This window comes from Phragmites australis, chromosome 3 (genome assembly GCF_958298935.1).
Source record: "Phragmites australis chromosome 3, lpPhrAust1.1, whole genome shotgun sequence".
Classification (NCBI taxonomy): domain Eukaryota; kingdom Viridiplantae; phylum Streptophyta; class Magnoliopsida; order Poales; family Poaceae; genus Phragmites; species Phragmites australis.
Window position 1 is genome coordinate 10,033,129 of NC_084923.1, and position 23,688 is coordinate 10,056,816.

The 23,688-nt window shown below is 42.5% G+C and overlaps 1 protein-coding gene across 1 annotated transcript; it reads left to right on the forward strand.

Annotated features, from left to right (window-relative positions):
• Window positions 1-20,603: 20,603 nt before the first annotated feature.
• Window positions 20,604-22,748, forward strand: LOC133912049 (small ribosomal subunit protein uS10y-like). The gene is made up of 3 exons (XM_062354593.1): window positions 20,604-20,820; window positions 21,470-21,583; window positions 22,419-22,748. Exons 1-3 carry the CDS (start codon window positions 20,697-20,699, stop codon window positions 22,559-22,561), a joined length of 381 nt encoding a protein of 126 aa, XP_062210577.1. The 5' UTR covers window positions 20,604-20,696; the 3' UTR covers window positions 22,562-22,748.
• Window positions 22,749-23,688: the final 940 nt, after the last annotated feature.

Below are 23,688 nucleotides of genomic sequence, written 5' to 3' on the forward strand. Positions count from 1 at the left end.
ACAAGAAGCTCGAAGCCAAGAGGGAGAAAATCGAACGTAAGTCTGTCCCTGATCACAAGTGCGTGATTCGATTATTGGGTGACTAACAAAAATTACTTTCCAGTTTACCTTCTTCAGGCCTTGAGTCCTCCTGTAACAACAAGGAAAAACTTCTTTCTGACGGAATGAAGAAAATTGACAATGACATCAAGTATCGGGAGAAACTCAGGAATCAAGTGAACATCGCGTGAGCTGAAAATAAGGCCATGATGACTGGGATGCTGCCATCGCTCAATGGGATGCTATTGTCCTTGCTCTTCAAGAGCTAAAGGAGTAGACACTCGACCTTATGTCCCAAGCAGCCTCTGCAAGCACCGCCACATTGCTAGGTATCCTCAAGAGTTGCAATCCCGCACTCGATACCTCATTGGTGACAGTCGGGTTCAAATGTACTAGAAAGGAGGCCGCAAAACTTGTTGAAAGCGTCCAGCCGGTGGTTCCAGCCTTTGTCGAGTTGTTAAGGCTTAGTCTGCCTAGTGACGATAGTGAGGGGAGTCCCTCGGACTGATGGTCCATTCTGCTCTGGCACTTGTAAAACATATTTTATGATCTGAGAATGCCCACAACAATACTACATTTTGCCAGTCTATTATACTTTTGTCTGTTATTCCCTTGTTGATGAAATATGATTAGCATAAGTAGATATAATAATTGATAGATACATGTTGTCATCGTTCTCAAGACCATACGATTACACATCTGTCAACACCTGAAATCTTAACTAGATAAGCCATTAGATGTGCGGCCCTCGAATACTCTAGAAGACAATAATAATAAGGAGAAGACTAATACAGAGCTAGAAAAAGAAAGAGCATATCGATTTTTTTGCGAACTTTTATCAATTTGTGCATTCGATCTGCATAAAAATATGAACTCGGTAGAGAGTACACACGAGGCAGACTAGGACTTCAGAACCCTTTTGGCTGTTAGGCGTGAGATGTCTGACAATCTCTGTGCCATTATGCCTCCTAAGGTATAGTTGTTCGTCATCGACCCAACACATGCCTTCATTAGTTCTATTTAATGTGAACGACATAGAGCCAGATAAAATTTTGCAAAAAACATATAAAAAAAATATGGTATTATGATGTAGCCTCTGACTCTATGGTCGAGGAAGAAATTACTCAATCGGAGAGTAGAAAAGGACATACCTGTACCATTGATCAGAGAGTAGTGTTATAGCTCTCAACTATGTACTCGATAACGGAGTCGAACGAAGAGTAAAGCTCGTTCTCAACTATGCACTTGAGAATGCAATCCCCCGAGCGTTATGGTTTTAATTGCAATGTGGTTATTGAGTAAATTTGAACCGCCGGGTAGGTGGGCATTAAAAGACCCACTCCCATTTGTGCTCGTTTTCACCGCAACATTGATTTAACATGTCATAATGGCTGCCCATCTGAAAGTGCATCTAGCCCTTATGTGTGGTTTTGGTAATTAATGATTATACATATGGACTAACAATGATGTTGGGTGTGTTAGTAGGTTGTTTCATAGGTAATGCATTGAGAGATACACATGAGCTCTAGGTGAATTGGGAGATTGGAAATGCATCAAGATGAATGAGCTCTAAGTGATGCTCGTGAGATGCATAAGTGATGAATCATGGATTTTCTAAGAAATGCCAGGAGAACAAAAGAAATGTGTCATTGTCATTGAGCTCCTAGTGATGCTCATAAGGAGAAGGAAAAGCTCAATAAGATTGGCAATAAACTTGAAGACTAAGTTACTTGTGGAGATCAAGTAACTAAAGGTATGACATTGTCAATAGAGTTTTATGGACTAACCCGTATGCTATATGCTTAAGAATGAGTGGCGTTAGGTTCTATATGAAGATTGACAATATATATGAAGGTTAATAAGTTACGTGTGGAGATCAAGTAACTTAAGGTACAAAAGTTGTCAATTAGGTTTTATGGACTAACACATGTGTTTTGTGCTTGAGAGTGAGATGGGGTTAGGATCCATAAGAATGCATAAGTTGAATTGAAATCATATATGCCAAAAGTAAAGAACAAGAGTGCACTCCATATTTGATAAAGTTAATTCCTTGAAGATGTCGAATACAAAGTGGCTTTCTATGCAAGACGGTGAAAGGCAAGCAAGACTCGGCTGTGATGGACCATTGAAAATGCATCTAGACCTTCTAAGTGGGTTTTGGCTTATTGATGACAAAACGATTAAAGATCTAATATGTTTATCTAAGTCATGAACAGGTCTTAGTCTCAATTGAGAAGACTTACGACGGTTGACGCCCCTCGAAAAGAAAAGAGAAGCAATGAGGAGTACTCAATAGGATTTAAATTTGTCTATCTTTGAAATTGAGAGGGTTGCATTTGATTGCCGGTATAGTGTCTCAATGCTCAAGATAATCTTTAGAACCAATAAGTTGAGAGACACACTCACCCACGGACACCGGGAAGTTAGACAAAAGTTTGCTGGGCCCGGAGTCTCCGGTGTTCACCGGATACTCCGGTGTCGGTGAGTTTTTAGGTCAGAGTCTCCGAGGGAGACTCCACCAGAGGTCGCTCGGTTAAGCATTTATTTTTGTTAGAAAAAGACCGGAGTCTCCGGTGTTCACCGGATACTCCGGTAGGAGAAAATGTTTGTACCGGAGTCTCCAAGGGAGACTCTGGCAAGGGTGGCTCGGTTAGTATTTAGTATTTTATTAAAAAAGATCGGAGTCTCCGGTGTTTACCGGATACTCCTGTACTTGGAGAAGCCGGAGAGTCCGGCAAGTCTTCGGACTTTGTCTGAGTGGTAGCCCTGTTAGGACCAGAGACTCCGGTGTTCACCGGAGACTCTGGCAACTTAACATAACCGTAACGGCTAGTTCTGACACAGTTCTGTGACCATTCTAACACCGTTTTGGATTTTAGACCGGAGACTCCGGTGTTCACCGGATACTCCGGGTTAGGTGTGTCAGAACAGTAACAGTTAGTTTTTGTGAGTGAGCTATATATACTTCTACACCCCAAGCATTAATGGCTTGCTGTTGCTGCTGAGCTCCACACTCATAAAGCCTTCCAAGAGCATTCAAAGTCCCTCCAAACATCTCTAGTGCTTAGTTTTGCGCAAATTTAGTGAGATTATGTTTGGAGTGAAGTTAAGACACTTGAGCATTGAGTTCTTCATCAAGCATTCGCTGTGATCATTTCTCTTGGAGCCTTGTGCTCCTAGACGGCAAGGCGTCGCCCGTAGAGCACCTAATCTTTGTGTAGTGCCACGGGAAGTTTGTAATCAACATCAATTTGAGTAAGGGAATTCTAGCTTGATCTTTGTGGTCGCTAGAAGAGGATATGGTTGGAAAAGACCCGGCTCTTTGTGTCACACCCGGTTTTAACGGCCAAAACCTGATGCGGCTTATGTGTGCCCAGGATGTTCAACACACATAAGGACGTCACGTGTGAAGTAACAAAAGCAATACTTCTATTAAATAAACGTTAAACTCTTACATCAATCGACATATATTGTCTTCTATCAAGATATTTGCATCGGAATAGAAGCGCTGGTGCCCAATAACACCGCAGGCAACTGACCGGGAGACACGCGCCTAGAACATCACAACCTCGCCTTGATAGTCTTCAACATCTTCTCTCACTGAGCAGCAGCTTACATGTCGCATGATGTAGGGAAAATAGCAAGTGCGAGCATATAGAGTACTCAGCAAGTGTGGGAAAGATAATGATATGCAGGCTTATATCAAGAATAGGCTAACACAAGGTATATTTGCATAAATGCAAGTAATGAAAACATATTTGAACTCAAAAGCATTAAGCAATTATTAAGTGAATGTAACCCATACAATCCAACACGCAGCATACAAGGCTCCCCACCTTGCACACCATAACCTTCTAGTACTCCATGTATTATAACCAAAACCATCTAGTACTCTCTGTACCAGAACCATAATCACAACCATCTAGTACTCTCTGTACCAGAACCATAACCACAACCAAACCCATAACCACAACCCATAATCATGTGAGGATATTATGAGGATCTAAGTCTCTCATACCCGTGAGCATAGCTGTTATAACAGTTTTACACTCTACAGATGTTGTCCAGCTTTCCCCACAAGTCAGTGAATTCCATGTTACCATGTTCGTGAAACACTTAACACACGCCAGTGGTGTGCCACCAAGAATCACTGCATGACATTTGCCACTTACCAGAGACTAATCCAGTATGTGTCTACCCACTAGGTTTCACTGCCAGGCTCTACGCAAGCTAAGCTCCTACCCAGAAGCCCCCTTTTGTGCTGACCCAATACACACTAGATAGACTCTAATCAGTATGTCATGCCTTACCCATATCAGCCTCGTGGTTTGTACGTTACTTCTTGGGTTGTCGCTCCACGAACCGGTCCTTACTTAGGTTATTTGAGCAAACACTAAACCAACATCATAACTATGACAACCATCAAAACCACTTTGTTCAAGGCCTAAGATTCCATGTTGCTAGACCATTAACCCATTAATGATCATTGTTGTATATGTTCATTAGTCAAGATTATGACACTTCTCAACATTCCAAAAGCATGGCTAAGCAATCTACCTAACAAGAATACATAACCATAAACCATCTAGGTTCTAAGGGATAATAAGGGAAAATCTAGGGAAAACCCTAACAAAGGTGACTACCCATCATATTGACAGACATTGCATGCAGTTTTGTAAAACCAAAATATTTAAAAACATAGGTTCAATACGATCAAGGACACTTGCCTTTTACCCAATGCTGCTCAGTGTTGTCGAAATTTTGGTCTGGAAGTCCCTCGAACTGCTTCGGAACGTTATCAACTAATCGCGAGAACTACCGACAAACAACACAAAGCAAACACTAAGAAAAACATACCAACATCATTAAAACACTTTAAAAACACTATGGTTAGATAGGGATGATTTTATAAACATTTAGACGTAAGAATCGCCTAAATCGGAGTTAAGATGAAAAGAGAACAACTTTCGAGAGATAGATTAGGCTGAAAAGGAAATGCTGATTTTCCGAAACTATCTTCCTATAGGAAAGGCATTATTACGCAATCACTGTGTCAGGCTTGACAATATCATTGCGCAAGATTCAAGAAGTGTAGGGCAGACTAGACTTCATTGACTAGGCTAAGGAGAATGATGTGGCGCTGACTTGGCATGCTATGCAAGTAACATCTTGGATTAAAGAAGGGATACACTGAGATCTAGTATCAACCACCTATGATGGATCAAAAAGGTGGAAGATTGCGCTTCTAGGTTAAGGATACTACTGGTGACTATATGTAGCGGTGGTGGTTCGGGTTTCGTTGGAGATGGCGATCGGGCACGTGGCCACAGACATCGATGTCGGCTTCAGTGGTGTTTCAGTGAAACGAGGGAAGCATGGTGTAGAACACAGAAAGACTAACTCAGCGGTATGGTTGGTTTTGGAAGGGGTCATCCGAGGTAGCGGCAAAACAGCAATGACTGCTTCTAGGTTTGGTGGTGACCGCGAACAGATGCCGGAACGAAGACGCTCGCGTTCCAGGAGATTAACTATTAAATTTGAGAAACCGTTTGAACATAGATGTTCATATATCCCGGGAACAAAATGCTACGGCATAGTTTTAGGTAGATCATCCACCGAGAGGAAGAACGATCAACGGAGATGAGACGGGTGATGGCTACGACATGCTGTGGTTGGCAATAGCATCCTGGTCGGGTCGCTGCACAAACGGGGATGGGCTCCTAGGGTCACGTAGGAGACTCCATGGGACACGCCGTAATGCAGTTGGTGCATCCATACGGCTTTCAGATTGACGGGGAATGCGAATGCAAATCCGGTGCGGGCGCAGAACGCGTCCAGAAACCGGAAAGCGGGTATGTCGACCTTGATTTTGATAGTTTGGCTGCTCTACTGGCCGAACCGATTGGTGAGGACGTGGGGAACATCATGGGACATGCACCGGTGAAAGGACATGGTTATTTGACCGACCAGGTCGGTCGAGAACATCGATGCCAATAAGCTACAGCGCGGCTGTCCTGCGGCTGTCCGCGATGGCAACGACCGTGGTGACGTAGATCGGGCTTTGGCTATGCTAGGGCTTGGCTAGGGACTTAGTATTATGCTAAAACAGTAGTAAGGGAGGAGAAGAAGGGGTCCTCGCCTTGCTTTGATGGTCGAGAAAGGAGAATTCACGGAGAAGACGACGTAGCGCATCACGGGCGACGGCGGCGGCTCCGGCAACGCACGGACAGGGCAGCAGCGACTTCTAGGGCTTGAGGGCGTGGAATACGGGTAGGAGAGGGTGTGTAACTCATATATATAGGGGTAGGGGCGGCTAGTTGAGGTGGAGTCCAAACCGAACACGAATCGAATTCGAGTTCGAGTCGGTTACAGTTTCCTTTTTCGCAGCTCTGTACTCTGAGGATGATATCTCTATAGTCCGGACTTTGGTAGTCATTGGAACTTCTGAAAACGTCATCTTGATTTCCAAAAATGCGCCACAATATAAACTGTTTGAACTCCGACTTATCTGCGCAACACCGATTTTGGGGGCCATAAATCCTAGCTCCATTATCCAAAAGAGGACTTAAATAGGTTCGAATCAAACCTCTCGAACCGACCTACAACTTTGTTATTGTCAAGATTTGCATTTGAGGCCGTTTTGAACTCCGAAACGTCATGAGAAGATGAGGCTGTCCAGGACTCCGCGAAAATTTGCAGATTTCGTGGATCCTTTGTTGGGCCATCTAGAAGACTTGGCTCAGGGTTTGGAGTTGAGCAAGATTGAGCCCAAATAAACTTTAATTATATCTAGGGTTTAGAAAAGAAACTTTTGCAGAGAATTTTGAATAGGGTTTGAATTTGAATTAAGTTTGGAGTGAATTTAAGAGAAACGAAAAATGAGGTTGAACAAGAATAGGAGTAGATAAGGAATTTGAATTTGGATTTGGGTAGAATTTGAGAAATAGGAGTGATTGGATTTAAACAAGGATTTGGATAAGATTTGAATTGACCTGGAGAAGGATCATGTATAATCAAGGATTGAATAGATGATGAATTGAAAGATTTTGAATTCCAACCATTAAGATCCTTAACTTATTCACTACTGAGTTTTGTAAAACCTTTTCAAAATCTTTTTAACTCAAAACACCAAACAGAAAGAAAAGGAAAAAGAACTCTAATGCATTTACCTGGCTCCTATCAAAACTCAGCATGCAATGCACACAAAATAATAACCTATTTGATTGATTGATTAAGAAAATAGATTTTAAACCTATACTATTGTTGAAGCTATTCAATAATCTTGAAATTTTTTAGAAATTTGAGAAATCTGAAAATCAGGGTGTTACACTTTGTGAGCTCCTCAACGGAGACGTAGATACTTCTTTGTGAGGTGGCCGAACTCCAGGATAATCCCTTGTGTCCTCATTTATGCAATTTATTTAAATTGTGTAGCTTTGAGATTTTTCATACAATTAGTCTTAGTGATCATCTTGCTAGTATCTATTGTTGTTTAAGCTTTGTGCTATCAAGTAGATTTAGTATCATATTTAGATTTTAGCTGTTCTAGTTAATTCTTAGTTGTTCTCGAGATCCTGTATAGACCGGAGACTCCGGACTAGACCGGATACTCCGGACAGACCGGAGTATCCGACCTTCACCGGAGTATCTGGCATCTGTTTAATCCGTTGTTTAGTTTTAATTTTCAGAAAAGCCTATTCACCCCCCTCTAGGCACTTTTAAGTACATTCAATTGGTATCAGAGCCTAACCTCGTACAAGACTTCACCGCTTGGAGGAAATCATTATGTCGACATCCGGAAGCCCGAGGGGTTTAAAAGATGATCCGTCGAAGAATGATGATGGTAATGGTAAGAGAAAGGGAAGTGGAGTTCCTTTCAATTATGATCGTTTAAATTCTTTAAGTAACTATATCTCCGTGCCGTCCGGGCGTGCACCATTCTTTGATGGTACACATTATGCCGCCTGGAGGCACAAAATAAAAATGCATTTAATATCTCTTCATCCAAGTATTTGGAAGATTGTTTGCACAGGCTTTGACTTGCCGGATGAAGATCAAGAGCTCATGTCAAGTGAAGAACAAAATATGCACCGCAATGCTCAAGCTACAATTGTATTGCTTAGTGCCTTGAGTCCGGAAGAATTCAATAAAGTGGATGGACTCGAGGAGGCTAAGCAAATTTGGGACACTCTCCAAGTTGCTCATGAAGGGACAACAAGCTTGAGAGAATCCAAGATAAAGCTACTTGAGGGCAAGCTAGTAAGATTTGTGATGGAAGATCATGAAACTGCTCAAGCTATGTATGATCGAATGATGGTACTTGTGAACAAGTTAAGAGGACTCGGGAGTGAGGACATTGATGATCACAAAGTGATGAAGAGATTGCTTAGAGCATTTGCTCCTAGAAACCCCACTTTGGTGACACTCCTCTGAGAGAGAAGAGACTACAAAAGGCTTACAACAAGCGATGTGCTTGGAAGGATACTTGCTCATGAGCTCATGGAAGAAGAAGCAAATGAAGTGAAGATTCATACCAAACAAAGCTCAACCTCCAAGAACAAGGAGGTTTTATTCAAGGCAAGCAAAAGCAAACAAACTCAAGAATCAAGTACAAGTGAAGAGGAAAGCTCTGAAGATGAAGAGATGGCTTTCTGTGTGAAAAGATTCAAGAAGTTCATGAGAAAGGGAGGCTACTCCAAATATAAGAGAACATCAAGGAGGGCATGCTATGAATGTGGCGAAGTTGGTCACTTCATAGCTGATTGTCCGAACAAGAAGAAAGGAAAGGACAAGGAAGACAATAAAATCAAGCTATACAAGAAGGATAAAAACAAGATACACAAGAAGAAGTATTCGGGTCAAGCACACATTGGAGAAGAGTGGGATTCAAATTCCGACTCCGACTCCGATGATGAAGGGGTCTCCACCATTGCCATCCGCGAGTCAACACCAAGAAAATCACTCTTAATGAGTGATGATGATGACGACTCCCCAAAGTGCTTCATGGCCAAAAGCAGCAAGGTAAATCTCAATCCAAGCTCCTAGATAGCGATAGTGAATATGATAGTGATTGTGATAGTTTGTTTAAAGGTTTGAATAAACATGTCATGGCTAAAATAAAGGAACTAATGAATACAATAGATAGTCATGAGGAGACTCTCGAGAGACAAGAGGACTTGCTCATCCTTGAAAAGGAGAGAAACCTTGAACTCGAGGAGCTCTTTGCTAAAGAGAAGGAGAAAGTTGAGAAATGGTCAAATGATTATGATTTGGCCAATTCCTCAATAGCCGACCTTAAGAGTAACAATTTTTTGCTTCAAGAGAAATTATCTTGCTTGGATAAAAATTATAAAACTCTTGAAATACAAATGGATACCCTTAAGAAAGGATCATCCAACTCTAATGAAGCTAACTTACTATCTAGTGCATCTACTAGCAATGGATGCTCTCGTTGTTTCAATATTGATATAAATGCTTGTACAACTAATGTTGAATACTTGCAAGCATTACAAAAGGAGAATGAGAGGCTAAATGCCTTGGTCAAATATGGATGCATCAAAACCTATAAATCAAAAGATGCACTCTACAAAACCATCCAAACCAAGGATAACAAGCTAAAGAGAGGTCTTGGAGTTGACCAATACACGAGCAAACCAAATGGTCGTGTGATATTGAATGGAGTGGAATGCCTCAAGTTTGTCAAAGAAGGCAAGCAAGTTGATCACACGGTTCAAGCAAAGCAACCAAAGGCTCATGCTCCTCAATGCTCATTCTATACCTCATATATGCTCAAGAGAAACCACTGTGGTAAAGTGGTTGCTCTCTATGTTGGTCCCCGCACAAGAGATAGAATTGTTAAAAGGAATGTGTGGGTACTAAAGGTGCTTGTGACTAACGTTAAAAGACCCAAACAAATTTGAGTACCTAAAATAAAGGTATAACTTTGTTTTGTAGGCATACTCGTCCGGAGGATCAAGTTGGGTCATTGATAGTGGATGTACAAATCACATGACCGGAGAAAGAGTATGTTTTCTTCTTTTGAAGAAGATGGATGACCTCATTAAAAAATCATTCTTGGCGATAATGGGAAAGGAGAGGTAATAGGCCTAAGTAAAATCGTCATCTCCAATGATCATTCTATTTCAAATGTCTTGTTAGTCAAATCTCTTAATTATAATTTGTTATCCGTGTCACAATTATGTGAGATAGGTTATAATTATCTTTTTACTAATGAGGGTGTGATTGTCTCTAGAAGGGAAGACGCCTCAATAGCTTTCACTGGTAAGTTGAAGGGTAAATTTTATCTTGTTAATTTTTCAATGGATGAAGTGAAGCCTAAAACTTGCTTGATGGCTAACTCCAACATGGGTTAGCTTTGGCACCGCCGACTAGCTCATGTTGGCATGAGGAATTTGTCTAAGCTTCAAAAAGGCGAACACATCCTAGGACTAACAAATATTTCTTTTGAGAAAAATAGAATTTGTAGTGCTTTTCAAGTGGGAAAATAAGTCAGAGCACCTCACCCCGCCAAAAATGTGATGACAACTACAAGACCATTGAAACTCCTCCACATGGATTTATTTGGGCCGATTGCCTACATAAGTATTGGAGGTAACAAATATGGTTTAGTTATTGTTGATGACTTTTCACGTTTCACTTGGGTATTCTTCTTGCATGACAAAAGCGAAACACAAGCTATTTTCAAGAAGTTTGTAAGAAGAGCCCAAAATAAGTTCGAAGTGAAGATAAAAAGGGTGAGAAGTGACAACGGAAGCGAGTTCAAGAATATACAAATTGAAGAGTTTTTTGATGAAGAAGGGATCAAGCATGAATTCTTGGCTCCTTATTCCCCTCAACAAAATGGAGTGGTCGAGAGAAAAAAATAGGACTCTAATTGAGTCCGCAAGAATAATGCTTGATGAATACAAGGTATCGGATCAATTTTGGGCGGAAGCAATCAACACCATATGCCATGCCATCAACCGGTTGTATCTACACAAGATATTGAACAAGACCGTATATGAGCTTCTAACCGGTAATAAATCAAATGTTTCCTACTTTAAAGTTTTTGGTAGCAAATGCTTTATTTTAAATAAGAAGGCAAAAAGTTCTAAATTTGCTCCAAAAGTTGATGAAGGCTTTATGCTTGATTATGGATCAAATGCCTACGCCTACCGTGTTTTCAACAAAACCACCGGTTGCGTTGAAATTGCGAGAGACATGACATTTGATGAATCTAATGGCTCCCAAGTGGAGCAAGTTGATCATAATGTGCTAGGTGATGAAGATATACCAAGCGAAGCAATCAAGAAGATGGCAATTGGTGAAATCAAGCCTTTAGAGCAACAAAAGCTACAAGCGACTCAAGAGTTGTGGATACGCTCCATACATCATGTCAATCATCGAGCGTGTATCCAAGAAGACTTTTGTGAAGGAGATCAAACATGAACCATATTGGATGAGGCCTCTAAACATCCGAGCTCCATCTCCTTCGCTATCTCCTCCACATGTTCCCCCAAGCTCAAGGAAAATTGCCTCGAGACGTGCTCCTCCTCAAGGGTCATCTTTCATAAAGAGCGCTCTCAAAGCTATCTTTAATGTATGCACTCACAATGCGACACAGATCAAGGAGCAGAATGTCCGTCTGAAGAAAATGGAGAAACGCCAAAAGGCAATGTATGCCTCAATGAACCTTCAGCCGCCTTGCTCTCCTATCGCTTCGGATGAAGCAGAGAGTGCACCCATTGAATTTGAGAATCCATGGGCTTGGTATGATGAAGCTCAAGCAACTGCCGAGAGCTCTCAAGCTCAACCTAATGATGACTCCTCCGATGCCGAAGACATTCATGTAGCGAGCTCCTCTCCTGACGGCAACAATTATGGAAGCGACGATGACGACGACCACGATGAAGAAAGCAGGGAATAGTTCCTCTCCTCTTTTTGGTGCTTGATGCCAAAGGGGGCGAGTGAGATTAGTTTTTTTAGTTTCCTTAGTTTCCTTCTCTTCTAGCTTTGGACTCTTTATCTTTTCATCGCTGTTGGACATTGGGACTTATCTTTTGTGTGTAATGAACTATGTGCTTTATTTAAAATTTGTAAGACTCTTCATGTTAGTGTGATGCTTGTCGTATTTATTAAATTAAGTGTGATACATATCTTGTCATATGCATCTTGAATAATTGATATTGCATCCCACGGATCCTACGATATAGGAGGAGTTCTTGCAAAAAAAAAAAATTCTCTTGAATATGTGCATTTGAGTTTAACTCAATCCTAAATCAATGCACACATTTAGGGGGAGCTCGCCATATCTTCTAGAATTCAAAATCCTTTTTCAAATATCTTTTGTAAGCTTTAATCGTGTTGTCATCAATCACCAAAAAGGTGGAGATTGAAAGTGTATCTAGGCTCCCGAAGTGGGTTTTGGCTTATTAATGACAAAACGATTAAGGATCTAATATGTTTATCTAAGTCATGAACAGATCTTAGTCTCAATTGAGAAGATTTATGACGGTTGACGCCCCTCGAAAAGAAAAGAGAAGCAATGAGGAGTACTCAATAGGATTTAAATTTTTCTATCTTTGAAATTGAGTTTAGGGTAGTCGTTCTATTAAGAGGGTTGCATTTGATTGCCGGTATAGTGTCTCAATGCTCAAGATAATCTTTAGAACCAATAAGTTGAGAGACACACTCACCCACGGACACCGGGAAGTTAGACAAAAGTTTACTGGGCCCGGAGTCTCCGGTGTTCACCGGATACTCCGATCCTCAGTATTTTGCCCGGAGTCTCCGGTGTTCACCGGATACTCCGGTGTCGGTGAGTTTTTAGGCTGGAGTCTCCGAGGGAGACTCTGCCAGAGGTCGCTCGGTTAAGCATTTATTTTTGTTGGAAAAAGACCGGAGTCTCCGGTGTTCACCGGATACTCCGGTAAGAGAAAATGTTTGTACCGGAGTCCTTGGAGACTCTGGCAAGGGTGGCTTGGTTAGTATTTAGTCTCTGGTGTTCACCGGACACTCTGGTACCTGGAGAAGCCGGAGAGTCCGGCAAGTCTCCGGACTTTGTCTCAGTGGTAGCCCTGTCAGGACCGGAGACTCCGGTGTTCACCGGAGACTCTGGCAACTTAACATAACCGTAACGGCTAGTTCTGACACAGTTCTGTGACCGTTCTGACGTCGTTTTGAATTTTAGACCGGAGACTCCGCTGTTCACCGGATACTCCGGGTTAGGTGTGTCAGAACAGTAACGTCTAGTTTTTTAGAGTGAGCTATATATACTTCCACACCCCCAAGCATTAATGGCTTGCTGTTCCTGCTGAGCTCCACACTCATAAAGCCTTCCAAGAGCATTCAAAGTTCCTCCAAACATCTCTAGTGCTTAGTTTTGCGCAAATTTTGTGTTTGGAGTGAAGTTAAGACACTTGAGTATTGAGTTCTTCATCAAGCATTCGCTGTGATCATTTCTCTTGGAGCCTTGTGCTCCTAGACGGTAAGGCGTCACCCGTAGAGCACCCAATCTTTGTGGAGTGCCACGGGAAGTTTGTAATCGACATCAATTTGAGTAAGAAAATTCTAGCTTGATCTTTGTGGTCGCTAAAAGAGGATAGGGTTGAAAAAGACCCGGCTCTTTGTGAGCTCCTCAACGGAGACGTAGGTACTTCTTTGTGAGGTGGTCGAACTCTGGGATAATCCCTTGTGTCCTCATTTATGCAATTTATTTAAATTGTGTAGCTTTGAGATTTTTCATACAATTAGTCTTAGTGATCATCTTGCTAGTATCTATTGTTGTTTAAGCTTTGTGCTATCAAGTAGATTTAGTATCACCTTTAGATTCTAGATGCACTCATTAATTCTTAGTTGTTCTCGAGATCCTGTATAGACCGGAGACTCCGGACTAGACCGGATACTCCGGACAGACCGGAGTATCCTACCTTCACCGGAGTATCCGGCATCTGTTATAAGATTTCATAGTCCAAAATTGTCGAAATCAGATTTCGGGATCAAAGGTTATCGCCATTTTTAGAGGGCCAGCTGTGGTGAACCCGGATACTCCGAGTTGACCCGGATTCTCCGGGTTGTCCGGAGTCTCCAGGTGAGGTTCCGAGGGGAAGTTTCAATTTGGGGCTGTTTAGTTCACCCAGAGTCTTCGGATTGAGTTCCGGCCAGGAGTTCTTCGGTTTAACATTCCTGTGCCAACCCGAAGTCTCCGGGTTGACCCGGAGTCTCCGAGTTGACCCGGAGACTCCGGGTCAGTACAAAAAGTGCAGTAACAGCTAGTTTTTGGTGATTGAGTATTTATACTCCCTCACCCCATCCTTTGGAGCTGCTGCAAGGGCACGAAAGAAAAACCTTTTAAAGCTAAAAAACTCCATTTTAGTGTGAGATTTGAGAAGAAAAGTGAGTTGGTTTGAGATATTGGAAGATTGAGTGCAATTGAGCTAAAATCCATTCTTGAGCACTTGAGTTCATCGGCAAGAAGTTCGTGAAGCATTTGTTACTCTTGGAGGTGAAACCTCCTAGTCAGCTAGGTGTTGCCCGGTGAGCTCCCGTGCGTGTGGTGAGCCGCGGGAAAATTTATGAAGGTCGATCTCGTCTCTACAAGAGAAGAGATAAAGCTAGTGGATCGAGAAAAGTTGTTGAAAGAGACCCGGCTCATTGGAGCTTCCTCAACAGAGACATAGGATTTATGGTGGTGAATCCGAACTTTGGGAAACATATCTTTGTGTCTCCACTTCGGTTTGTTTACATTTGAGTTCTTGCTCAACATGTGTGCATATTGCTCGATCTACTCGTGTGTGTGTTTTTTTATTGTAGATTCTCCGAAGATCTACTTGGAATCATAAATTGGAACACACAACTTCATTTGGTTTGAGCTAGAACTCTTTAGGCGCTGTTTAATTTCAGTTTCGGGCTAGTTTATGTACATACCCCGGAGTTTCCGGATTTACCCGGAGGTTCCAGAACTGTACAACCCGGAGTATCCGGATTAACTCGGATACTCTGATGAACAATGTTTTCAGCTTTTTTTAGTTAATGTTTTCTTGCATATCTTTTACTAGAATTGAATAATTTTTGTCACCCTAGGATTGTAACTTTCACACTTATTTAGGGTGATTATGCACTAGTTGAGCCTAGCATAGGATTTTTACTTGTGAAAAATCCGTTAGTTTATTTTCCACTGCAAGTTTAGGCCAACAGTAAAAGGGGACGGAATTTTTGCAAAAACGCCTATTCACCCCTCTCTAGGCGACATTATTGTCCTTTCACCATCCCTTTTGCAGAGATGAGACAAGCCATAACGCCATCATGACTTCCGCCAAACACACCCAAGGCGACGCTATCGTTTCGGATCTTGACGACTACGTTTACACAGTACGACCCGTTTCCCCCACTATAAATAGAGGGGACTCAAAGTTGTTTGTCCCTCATCTCCTTTGTTTCCTTTGCCCATTGCCTCCTAGGACTCGTAGAGCTTAAAGCCATGGCCTCCACTCCATCTCCGCCTCTTGAGCCAATCCCAAAAGTCCTCTCCCCGAGGCCTCTCACCATGGTACTTCCTGAGGTCATCATCATCACTTCCTCCGATGACGAAGACTCGAGTGGCGGGCCTAAGAAAGAGAGGGAAGAAGCACCCACCGTAGATCGTCATTGTCCCCTCACTCAACGTGTTCACTGTTACGTCAAGACCTATGCTTCAGGCCACACAACGCAGTGCTCCGCACCGGAGAGAAATGAGGATGTGGTGATCTCGACCGAATCATTGACCAAGCCGCCATCGAGGTCTTCGATGGTGGAGCCCCTGAGTCATCGCCGGCTAAGGAAGCGTGATCACCTTCTCCATCGACAACTGCCAAATCGCCTTCACGCCAAGCAGAAGACTACTCGGCATCACCAGCGCTGGTCAGCAGCTCCAGCAGGGTCTTCGCCTCGGCCACTTTTCCTAGCCCTTATGCTGGTCAGCGGCCGATTCCTGGAGTGATCAGCTGCTACCCGAGCGAGGAGTATAAAAGGTTCCTCGACTCGTCCAAGGGCGAATGAGGGTCCATACGCTTCTAAACTTTTGGAGGTGGTGGATCTTTATTATTTGCAAGAGTTAGGCGGATCCTTTCTGCCAATTTTGCACAAGCCACACTAATTAGAGGAAAAGGGAAAGATTATGTAAACAAGTAGCTAACCGAATTAAATGTAATCGACTTACCTGTAACCTACCTTTTCTATGAATAAAACTTCCGAAGTTGGTCGATGTTCCACGAGTGCTTTAGTATCTCGCCATTTGGAGTAGATAGCCGTACTGATCCAGGTCGAGTGACTTCGACTACTATGTAAGGTCCTTCCCACTTAGGCGATAACTTGTGGCACTGGTCCTGTTTTTGCACCTTTCGTAGGACGAGGTCCCCAGCAGTGAGTTTCCTGGGTTGAATTCTCTGGCTTTGATATCTATGCAACGCCTGCTAATACTTAGCTGCTCGAATAGATACTCGATCTCGGTACTCCTCGGGTAAATTTATGTTGTCCTCTCATAATTGCCCCTGCCTTTCTTGGGAGTAACCTTCCACTCGAGGTGATCCGAACTGCAACTCAGTCGGGAGCACCGCTTCCGCTCCATAAACCAAGAGGAATGGAGTTTTACTAGCAGCTCTTTTGGTCGAAGTACGAATGACCAATAGTACTGAGGGAAGTTCTTTTACCCAGCGTTTTGAGTAGGCTTTTAGTCTATTGAAGACCCGAGTTTTGATGCCCTGTAAGACTATACCATTAGCACGCTTAACTTGACCGTTACTCTGCGGGTGAGCTACTGAGGCGAAACAAGTTTTGATACCGAATTATTCGTAGAACGCAATAAAGGTCCCGCTTCTGAACTATCTACCGTTATCCGTAATTATCCGATACGGAATGCCGAATCGAGTAATTATGCTTCTCATGAACTTCCTAGCCGCTTTTGCGGTTATTTTTCCTACAAGTTCGGCCTCTATCCACTTGATGAACATGTCGATAGCCATAAATAGGAAATTGTAACCACCTTGGGCCCTTAGCAACGGTCCTAGGATATTCAAGCCTCAGATGGAGGAAGACCAAGAAAGAGGAATTATTTGCAGAGCTTGGGTTGGTCGAGTGGTCTGTCTTCCAAAATTGGCAGCTCTCGCACTTTTTGACCAGCTCGGAAGCATCCTGGAGGGCAGTCGGCCAATAGAATCCCTGGCGGAAAACTTTTCCAACCAAGGTGCGAGAAGACGCATGATTACCACACACACCTCCATGGATATAGAACAATATTCTACTGCCCTCTTCCTGAGTGATGTACTTCATCAAGATTCTGTTACTCCCCTTTCGGTAAAGCTTGCCGTTTAACAAAACGTAGAGTTTGGATTTACGAGCAATTTTCTCTGCAGACGCATCATCATCAAGGATGTCTCGACCCTCGAGATAGGCTTAGTACAGAGTCATCCAAGTCGGGTTGCGTTCGAGTAGTGCAACATTCGTGTTTGCGGGTTCTGCCTCGCTGACCTGGCCAGACTGTTGGTCGGGTTGGGCAGCATCCGTTCGCCGAACTGTCGGGACAGATGGTTTAAGGAGTTTCTCAACGAAGATCCCTATGGGTACCGATGCTCGAGAAAAAGCAAGTCTAGCAAGTTCATCCGTACCATAGTTATCACTCCTTCTGATGTGCGTCACTTCTAGCCCATCAAACTTTTGCTCGAACTTGTGTACATCGAGTAAGTAAGCCAACATGTTGTCGTCTGAGCACTAGTACTCCTTTTGAACTTGGTTCACGACTAACTATGAGTCCCCTTTCACAAGAAGTCATTTAATTTCAAGCAATGAAGCTATGCAGAGTCCGTTTACCAATCCTTCATATTCTGCAACATTGTTAAAAGCTTTAAAATCTAATTGAACAACGTACTTGAGTTCGCCGCCCAGTGGAGATTTGAGTACAATAATCTTTGACCATATTTGGCCTTGTTTCTTCAACGCTTGTCCATTCGGCGATGAAGTCCGCTAACACTTCGGATTTCACGCTTTGTGTGGTGCGTAGCTTACGTCGAACTCATTTAGCTTTACCGTCCATTGCACAATTCGTCCAGTAGCTTCACGATTGCGTATTACATCTTTCAGCGGATATGTTATCATGACAGTGATCCTGTGCGCTTGAAAGTAGTGCCGTAATTTCCGGGAGAACATCAAGACTGCATATATTACCTTCTGTACCTGCAAGTATCATAGCTTAGCATCGTGTACAACCTCTCTCACGTAGTAAACAGGTTTCTGTACCTTGGCTTTTTTCTTGGGACATTCCCGTTCAATCACTAGTATCGTGCTTACAACCTGTGGGGTGGTTGTAATATTAAAAAAGAGTTCCTCTTTTTCGTTACGTGGTGTAAGGATTAATGGAGATGATAAGTACATTTTTAGGTCCTAGAAGGCACCCCCTGCTTCTTTTGTCCACTCGAACCGGTCTTGTTTCTTCAACAGCTTGAAGAAAGGCATCCCTCACTCGCCCATCCTGGAAATGAATCGACTAGGAGCAGCAATGCAACCTGTTAGTTTCTGGACCTCTTTCAGTGTTCGAGTTGACCGCATTTGGTCGTGAGCCTCAATTTTGCGCAGGTTGGCCTCAATGGCACGACTTGACACCATGAAGCCGATAAGATTGCTAGACGGCACACCAAACATGCATTTTTTGGGCTTGAGCATCATTTGATACTTCCTGAGATTGTCGAACGTTTCCTTGAGATCGTCAACCAATGTGTTTCCGGTTTTTGATTTGACTACAACATCATCGACGTATGCTTCTACATTGCGCCCGGTTTGGGGTTGTAAACAGTTTTGAATACACATTTGATACGTAGCACCAATATTTTTTAAATGGAAATGCATCTTTACATAGCAAAATACACTAAAAGGAGTAGTAAAAGCCGTTTTCTCCTCATCCTCTAATTTCATGCTAATTTGGTGATACCCTGCATAGGCATCTAGAAAATATAGTAACTCGCAGCCTACCGTAGAGTCAACGATCTGGTCGATACGTGGGAGAGGAAAATGATCCTTGGGATAAACATTGTTGAGGTCGGTGAAGTCGACGCACATTCTCCATCTGCTATTGCCTTTTTAGAAGTAGTTTTTTCATATATGAAGCTTTTCAGATGTAGACTTTTCAGAAGTATGTTTTTCAAAAGTAGTCTTTTCAGTTGATATGACCACTCCTTACTGTAGAATCAACTGATTTTCCAGAGCCAATTTATATAAACTTAGTCCATGCACCAGCACGAATCCGCTGTACAAATAGATAATCTCCTAGGTACATGTAGAACCAAACCACTAGCCTCAGCCTCTACAACTTCGACGAAAATGGTGTCTGATCCTTTCCCAAAAAATACATGCCAGATACTATGCCTGATGAGATCAAAGTGTCTATGTGCTGGTGCGGAGACCTTTATAGGATGATAAAGTCCTCCAAGTTCTCCTACACATATAAAATGAGATTCTTCGTATGCCGCAACTACAAGTGCAACCCACCCTAGAGAAGCACTAATATTGGCTCCTGTTGTCAGATAAGAACCTCTGGCCAAACCACTCCAAAACACCAAGAAGTACCACTTAATATTTTGGTCTTCCTTGCAGTCGCCGCCACCACTATATGACTTCTTACAGTGGCTGAATACTGAGTTGTCAGAAGCGGATATGTTTCTCCTTCACATTGAGCACCGCACTGCTTGGAGGTGCTTTCATGAGATTGAAGTCGATGAAAGTAGGGAGGCTACGCACAAACGTATTTAGAAGGAACAACAGAAGATGAGGGAGAAACATAATCACATGATGACAGAGGCTCATGAGGCAGAGAGGGAGATGAAGCGCGAGAGGGAATATCGGACGCGTGAGGTAGAATCGGAAGCGTTGAGGAAGCAAAAATACCTATGTTACACCTAGTAGACCAGATGTTGTAATACTATTGTCTACATTCCCTAAAGCCCCTGATAATTGCGTCATTGTGCCTGGGATGTGAGGGCAGGTTTAGACATAGTATTTGTTTAGATTAGAATGATCGTGTACCATATATACCATTGTGTATGTTGCAACTCTCATTAAAATAATATTGTTCAACTTTATGTTTCTGTAAAATTCAGATATCCAAAATATCGTAAGAAACATGTAATGGCACTGAACGAATATACAACAAAAAAATGGATGTGCATGGAAGCCGCAGAGGCTGCAAACAAGGTGTCTCGCGTTCATCGCCTAACCATTGGGTGAGACTAAGGTGTCGCTCATTCATTAGGCGACTACAAGATCTCGCCTCAATGAACGAACGAGACATGTTCATGTCACCGCTATTTTTAATTTTGACCGACAAGGCCCATAAGATATGACCCATTTATGGGGTGGCACTCGCTCGATGAATGGGTGACGATAGACTACTGTTGTAAAATTTTGGAACGCACTGTAATTTTGCAAATATTAAAAATATGTGTATATATATAATTCTAAGAAAAAAACTAGATGAGCCGTCGGAAGGCTGGCTCTAGTTGGGCCTGCCCGTCCACTGGTCGTATAAATAGACCCGAACCCATCCGCGGGCGAAAACCCTAGCTTACAGCCGCGCCGCCTCCCCGAGCAGACGAGCGAGGAAGAGAAGACCCCTTTCCGTATAGCGCAGGAGCATCATGGCAGCAGCGGCGGTGTACGGCGGCCTCAAGGGAAAGCTGGGCGTCGAGGGTGCGCCTGAGCTGCAGCTCAACCGCATCCGCATCACCCTCTCCTCCAAGAACGTAAAGAACTTGGAGAAAGGTATACGCCAAACTCCAGACCCCTGTTTCGTGATCTGATCTTCTGAAGTTGTGTAGCTAACTTGCTTATATGAAGTATACTGATTTGCAGGCTATTATTATCTGTTGATTTATATTGGTTTATATTATTATGCTTTAGATCTGTTTGTCGAACTTCTGGCTTAGCCTAACCGGGGGTTGGAGAACATGTAAAAAACTGTTTTAGTATTGTAATTTACTGATGCTTTTAGGCAATTGGCCCTTGGTTAGGATTGCTGGGTGCGTGTATATTTCCTATCGCAACTGTTGCTTTGCACAACTGGACGAATCTCCCATGTCCAATTTACTGTGTTGTTGTGCAGAAGCGGTGCAGCCAAAATGTTGCGTCTGTTGAGTTGGGTGGCATGGAAGGATTTGGGAAGTGATATTGGGACTGATTTCCTTGGGCCTTTTCTCACATGTATTCTGGTTTCTGATCAGATACTTGTTTATGTGCTTGTGCTGTCGTAGTATCTTGTATCATTAAGTTGACTAATGGCTAGGGTGTAAACCGTACTTAGGTCACTTGTTATGCAGCAAGCTGCAACATGAGGTATCGAGCTATTGTTGTAGACTTTGGTTCAATAAGGTCATCGAACTTATCATTTTGCGGGTTTGCTGGTACATTTCAGTTTGTGCAGATTTGGTGAAGGGAGCCAAGGACAAGCAGCTGAGGGTTAAGGGACCTGTCAGGATCCCCACTAAGGTTCTCCACATCACCACCCGCAAGTCCCCTTGTGGTGAAGGTATTGAGCTCTTTCCTTTCTCTGTGCTGCTAAATGATTGTGCCTTGCCTTTAGTGAATTGGACTGATGGAGTTTTTGTAAGTTGCGCTTGAGCAACTAGTTTTAGTGCTAGTGAGTTTAGTGTGTCCTAATGGATGCAATCATCTCTTGTCTGTTGTTGTGCCCCACTTAACAACTGGATGGTATCTTCATCAATTGGGGCTTTGGTCGGCAGGGTGTCTGTTTGTATGGCTACATCATTGTTTTCCATTTTAACTGGTTTGCTGTCTGAGATCATTTCTTTCAATTGATTTTTTTGTTGACAATCCTAATGTGTATCTGGGCCCATGCTTTCTGAAGGTAATTCTTTTCATCAAATTGTTGTTTACAGTCTGGTTTTGTAATTAGTATAACTAGCTTGTACTGTGATATACCATTTTTGTTGCTTCCTGTTTGTGCCTTAGTTATCTGTCTCAAAGCGGGGCTAAGGTAGAGGTAACCCCGTATCGAATGGTACGATCCCTCCGTCACTCCAGAATGAAAGGGGAAGAGATCCAGTTGAGACGGTGTGGGCCTGTAGCTCAGAGTATTAGAGCACAAATTTTCAATGGATATTAGAAAAAGAAAATAAAGGTTCAAAACTTCATCAGCCACGGGAGGATTTCACCTTCTGGATGCTTACAAATAGGCCTGTTTAATCCTTTCTAGTACCATCGAGTCATTGTTGATATTTTCTGGTGGTCAAGATGGTGAATATAATGATACTTTGATAGTATGTTGTGGTTCAGTTACTGACACATACAGAAATGGATTCTTAAGTCCTGAAATTGACCAGTCATTCTATTTTTTTTATCAGGAACAAACACATGGGATCGGTTTGAGTTCCGCATCCACAAGAGAGTGATCGACCTGATCAGCTCCCCAGATGTGGTGAAGCAGATCACCTCCATCACCATTGAGCCTGGCGTCGAGGTTGAGGTGACAATCGCAGATGTGTAATGACGTGCAATTCAGCAATGTCGTAGACTATTTACATCTTTGTTGCTATTTTTGTGGTCCCCTCGCGTGCTTGTAAGACATTCCAGACTTGTCCGCCTCCCTATATCCTATTATATCTGTCTGTCTGATCTAAGGGCTGTGCAACTGGAAATTTCGATTCAGACAGTTATTTGGTTTCTCAAGTCAATCAGTTCCATTGCCGAGTGCTGTTTCTCTTGTTGATCATGCTTGGAGTATCGGGTACTAGTGTTTCGATCAGTGTTTGTGTTCGCTTCTGTATTGGTTGATACAATGGCTAATGGTAAAAGTGGATACACTATTGAATTTTAGGGGTTTTAAACTTTTTATTAGGCAAAATAGCCAATTTTATTCCCTAACTTTGCTCAGGCACAAATTAGTCCTTGAACTATCACATTGGCTTTGTGAAATGTTCATTATATTCCTGATGTAGATATGAAAACATGGGAGTGCATCTTTTCATCCACAAGAGAGTGATAGTTCACGTGAACATATATGTTTGTAAATTGGTCCTGAATTTAGTAAAGCTAGCATTCAGTTTCTGACTGATGATTTCAGCAATAGTAGTATTCAAACAAGCACATCAGCTATGCTTGAACACTGTATGTGTTAACCCTGGAGGTGGGATATGCTTGTTTGAACACTACTATTGTTAAAACTATCGGCTGGGAACTGAAACATGTATTTACTTGCTTAGGATCAGTTTACAAACACATATGTTCGTATGGATAATATAATTTGCACTCAGTTAACACGTTTTCATATTTACATCAGAAAGAACGAGTTTCAAATGAAGCAAAGGTATAATTAACATTTCACAATGCTTTAGAACCCTCAGCCGGCCAGCGTGTCGCGCCAGTAGGGTGTTCTTGGCCGGAAATAGGCACTTCAAAGATTAAATTGGCTGATTTGATAGTTTGAGTTTTTGAATAAAATTTAGGGATGAAATTGATTATTTTGCCTTTTATTAGATAGGGGAGTGGGAGAGGTGAGAACTACTAGTGTTTTATATAGTAGGTATTGCATGTGTTATAGGTTAGGTGGTACGGTTTCTGAGCTTCAGATGACCTGGCGTAGTTGCCATAGTCGCCACCCCATTCATGCATCCT

Coding starts and splice junctions, on each gene's coding strand:
- LOC133912049 (XM_062354593.1), top strand. CDS start 20,697: ATGGCAGCAGCGGCGGTGTACGGCGGCCTCAAGGGAAAGCTGGGCGTC. Junction 20,821..21,469: donor CGTAAAGAACTTGGAGAAAG/GTATACGCCAAA, acceptor GGTACATTTCAG/TTTGTGCAGATTTGGTGAAG. Junction 21,584..22,418: donor CAAGTCCCCTTGTGGTGAAG/GTATTGAGCTCT, acceptor TTTTTTTATCAG/GAACAAACACATGGGATCGG.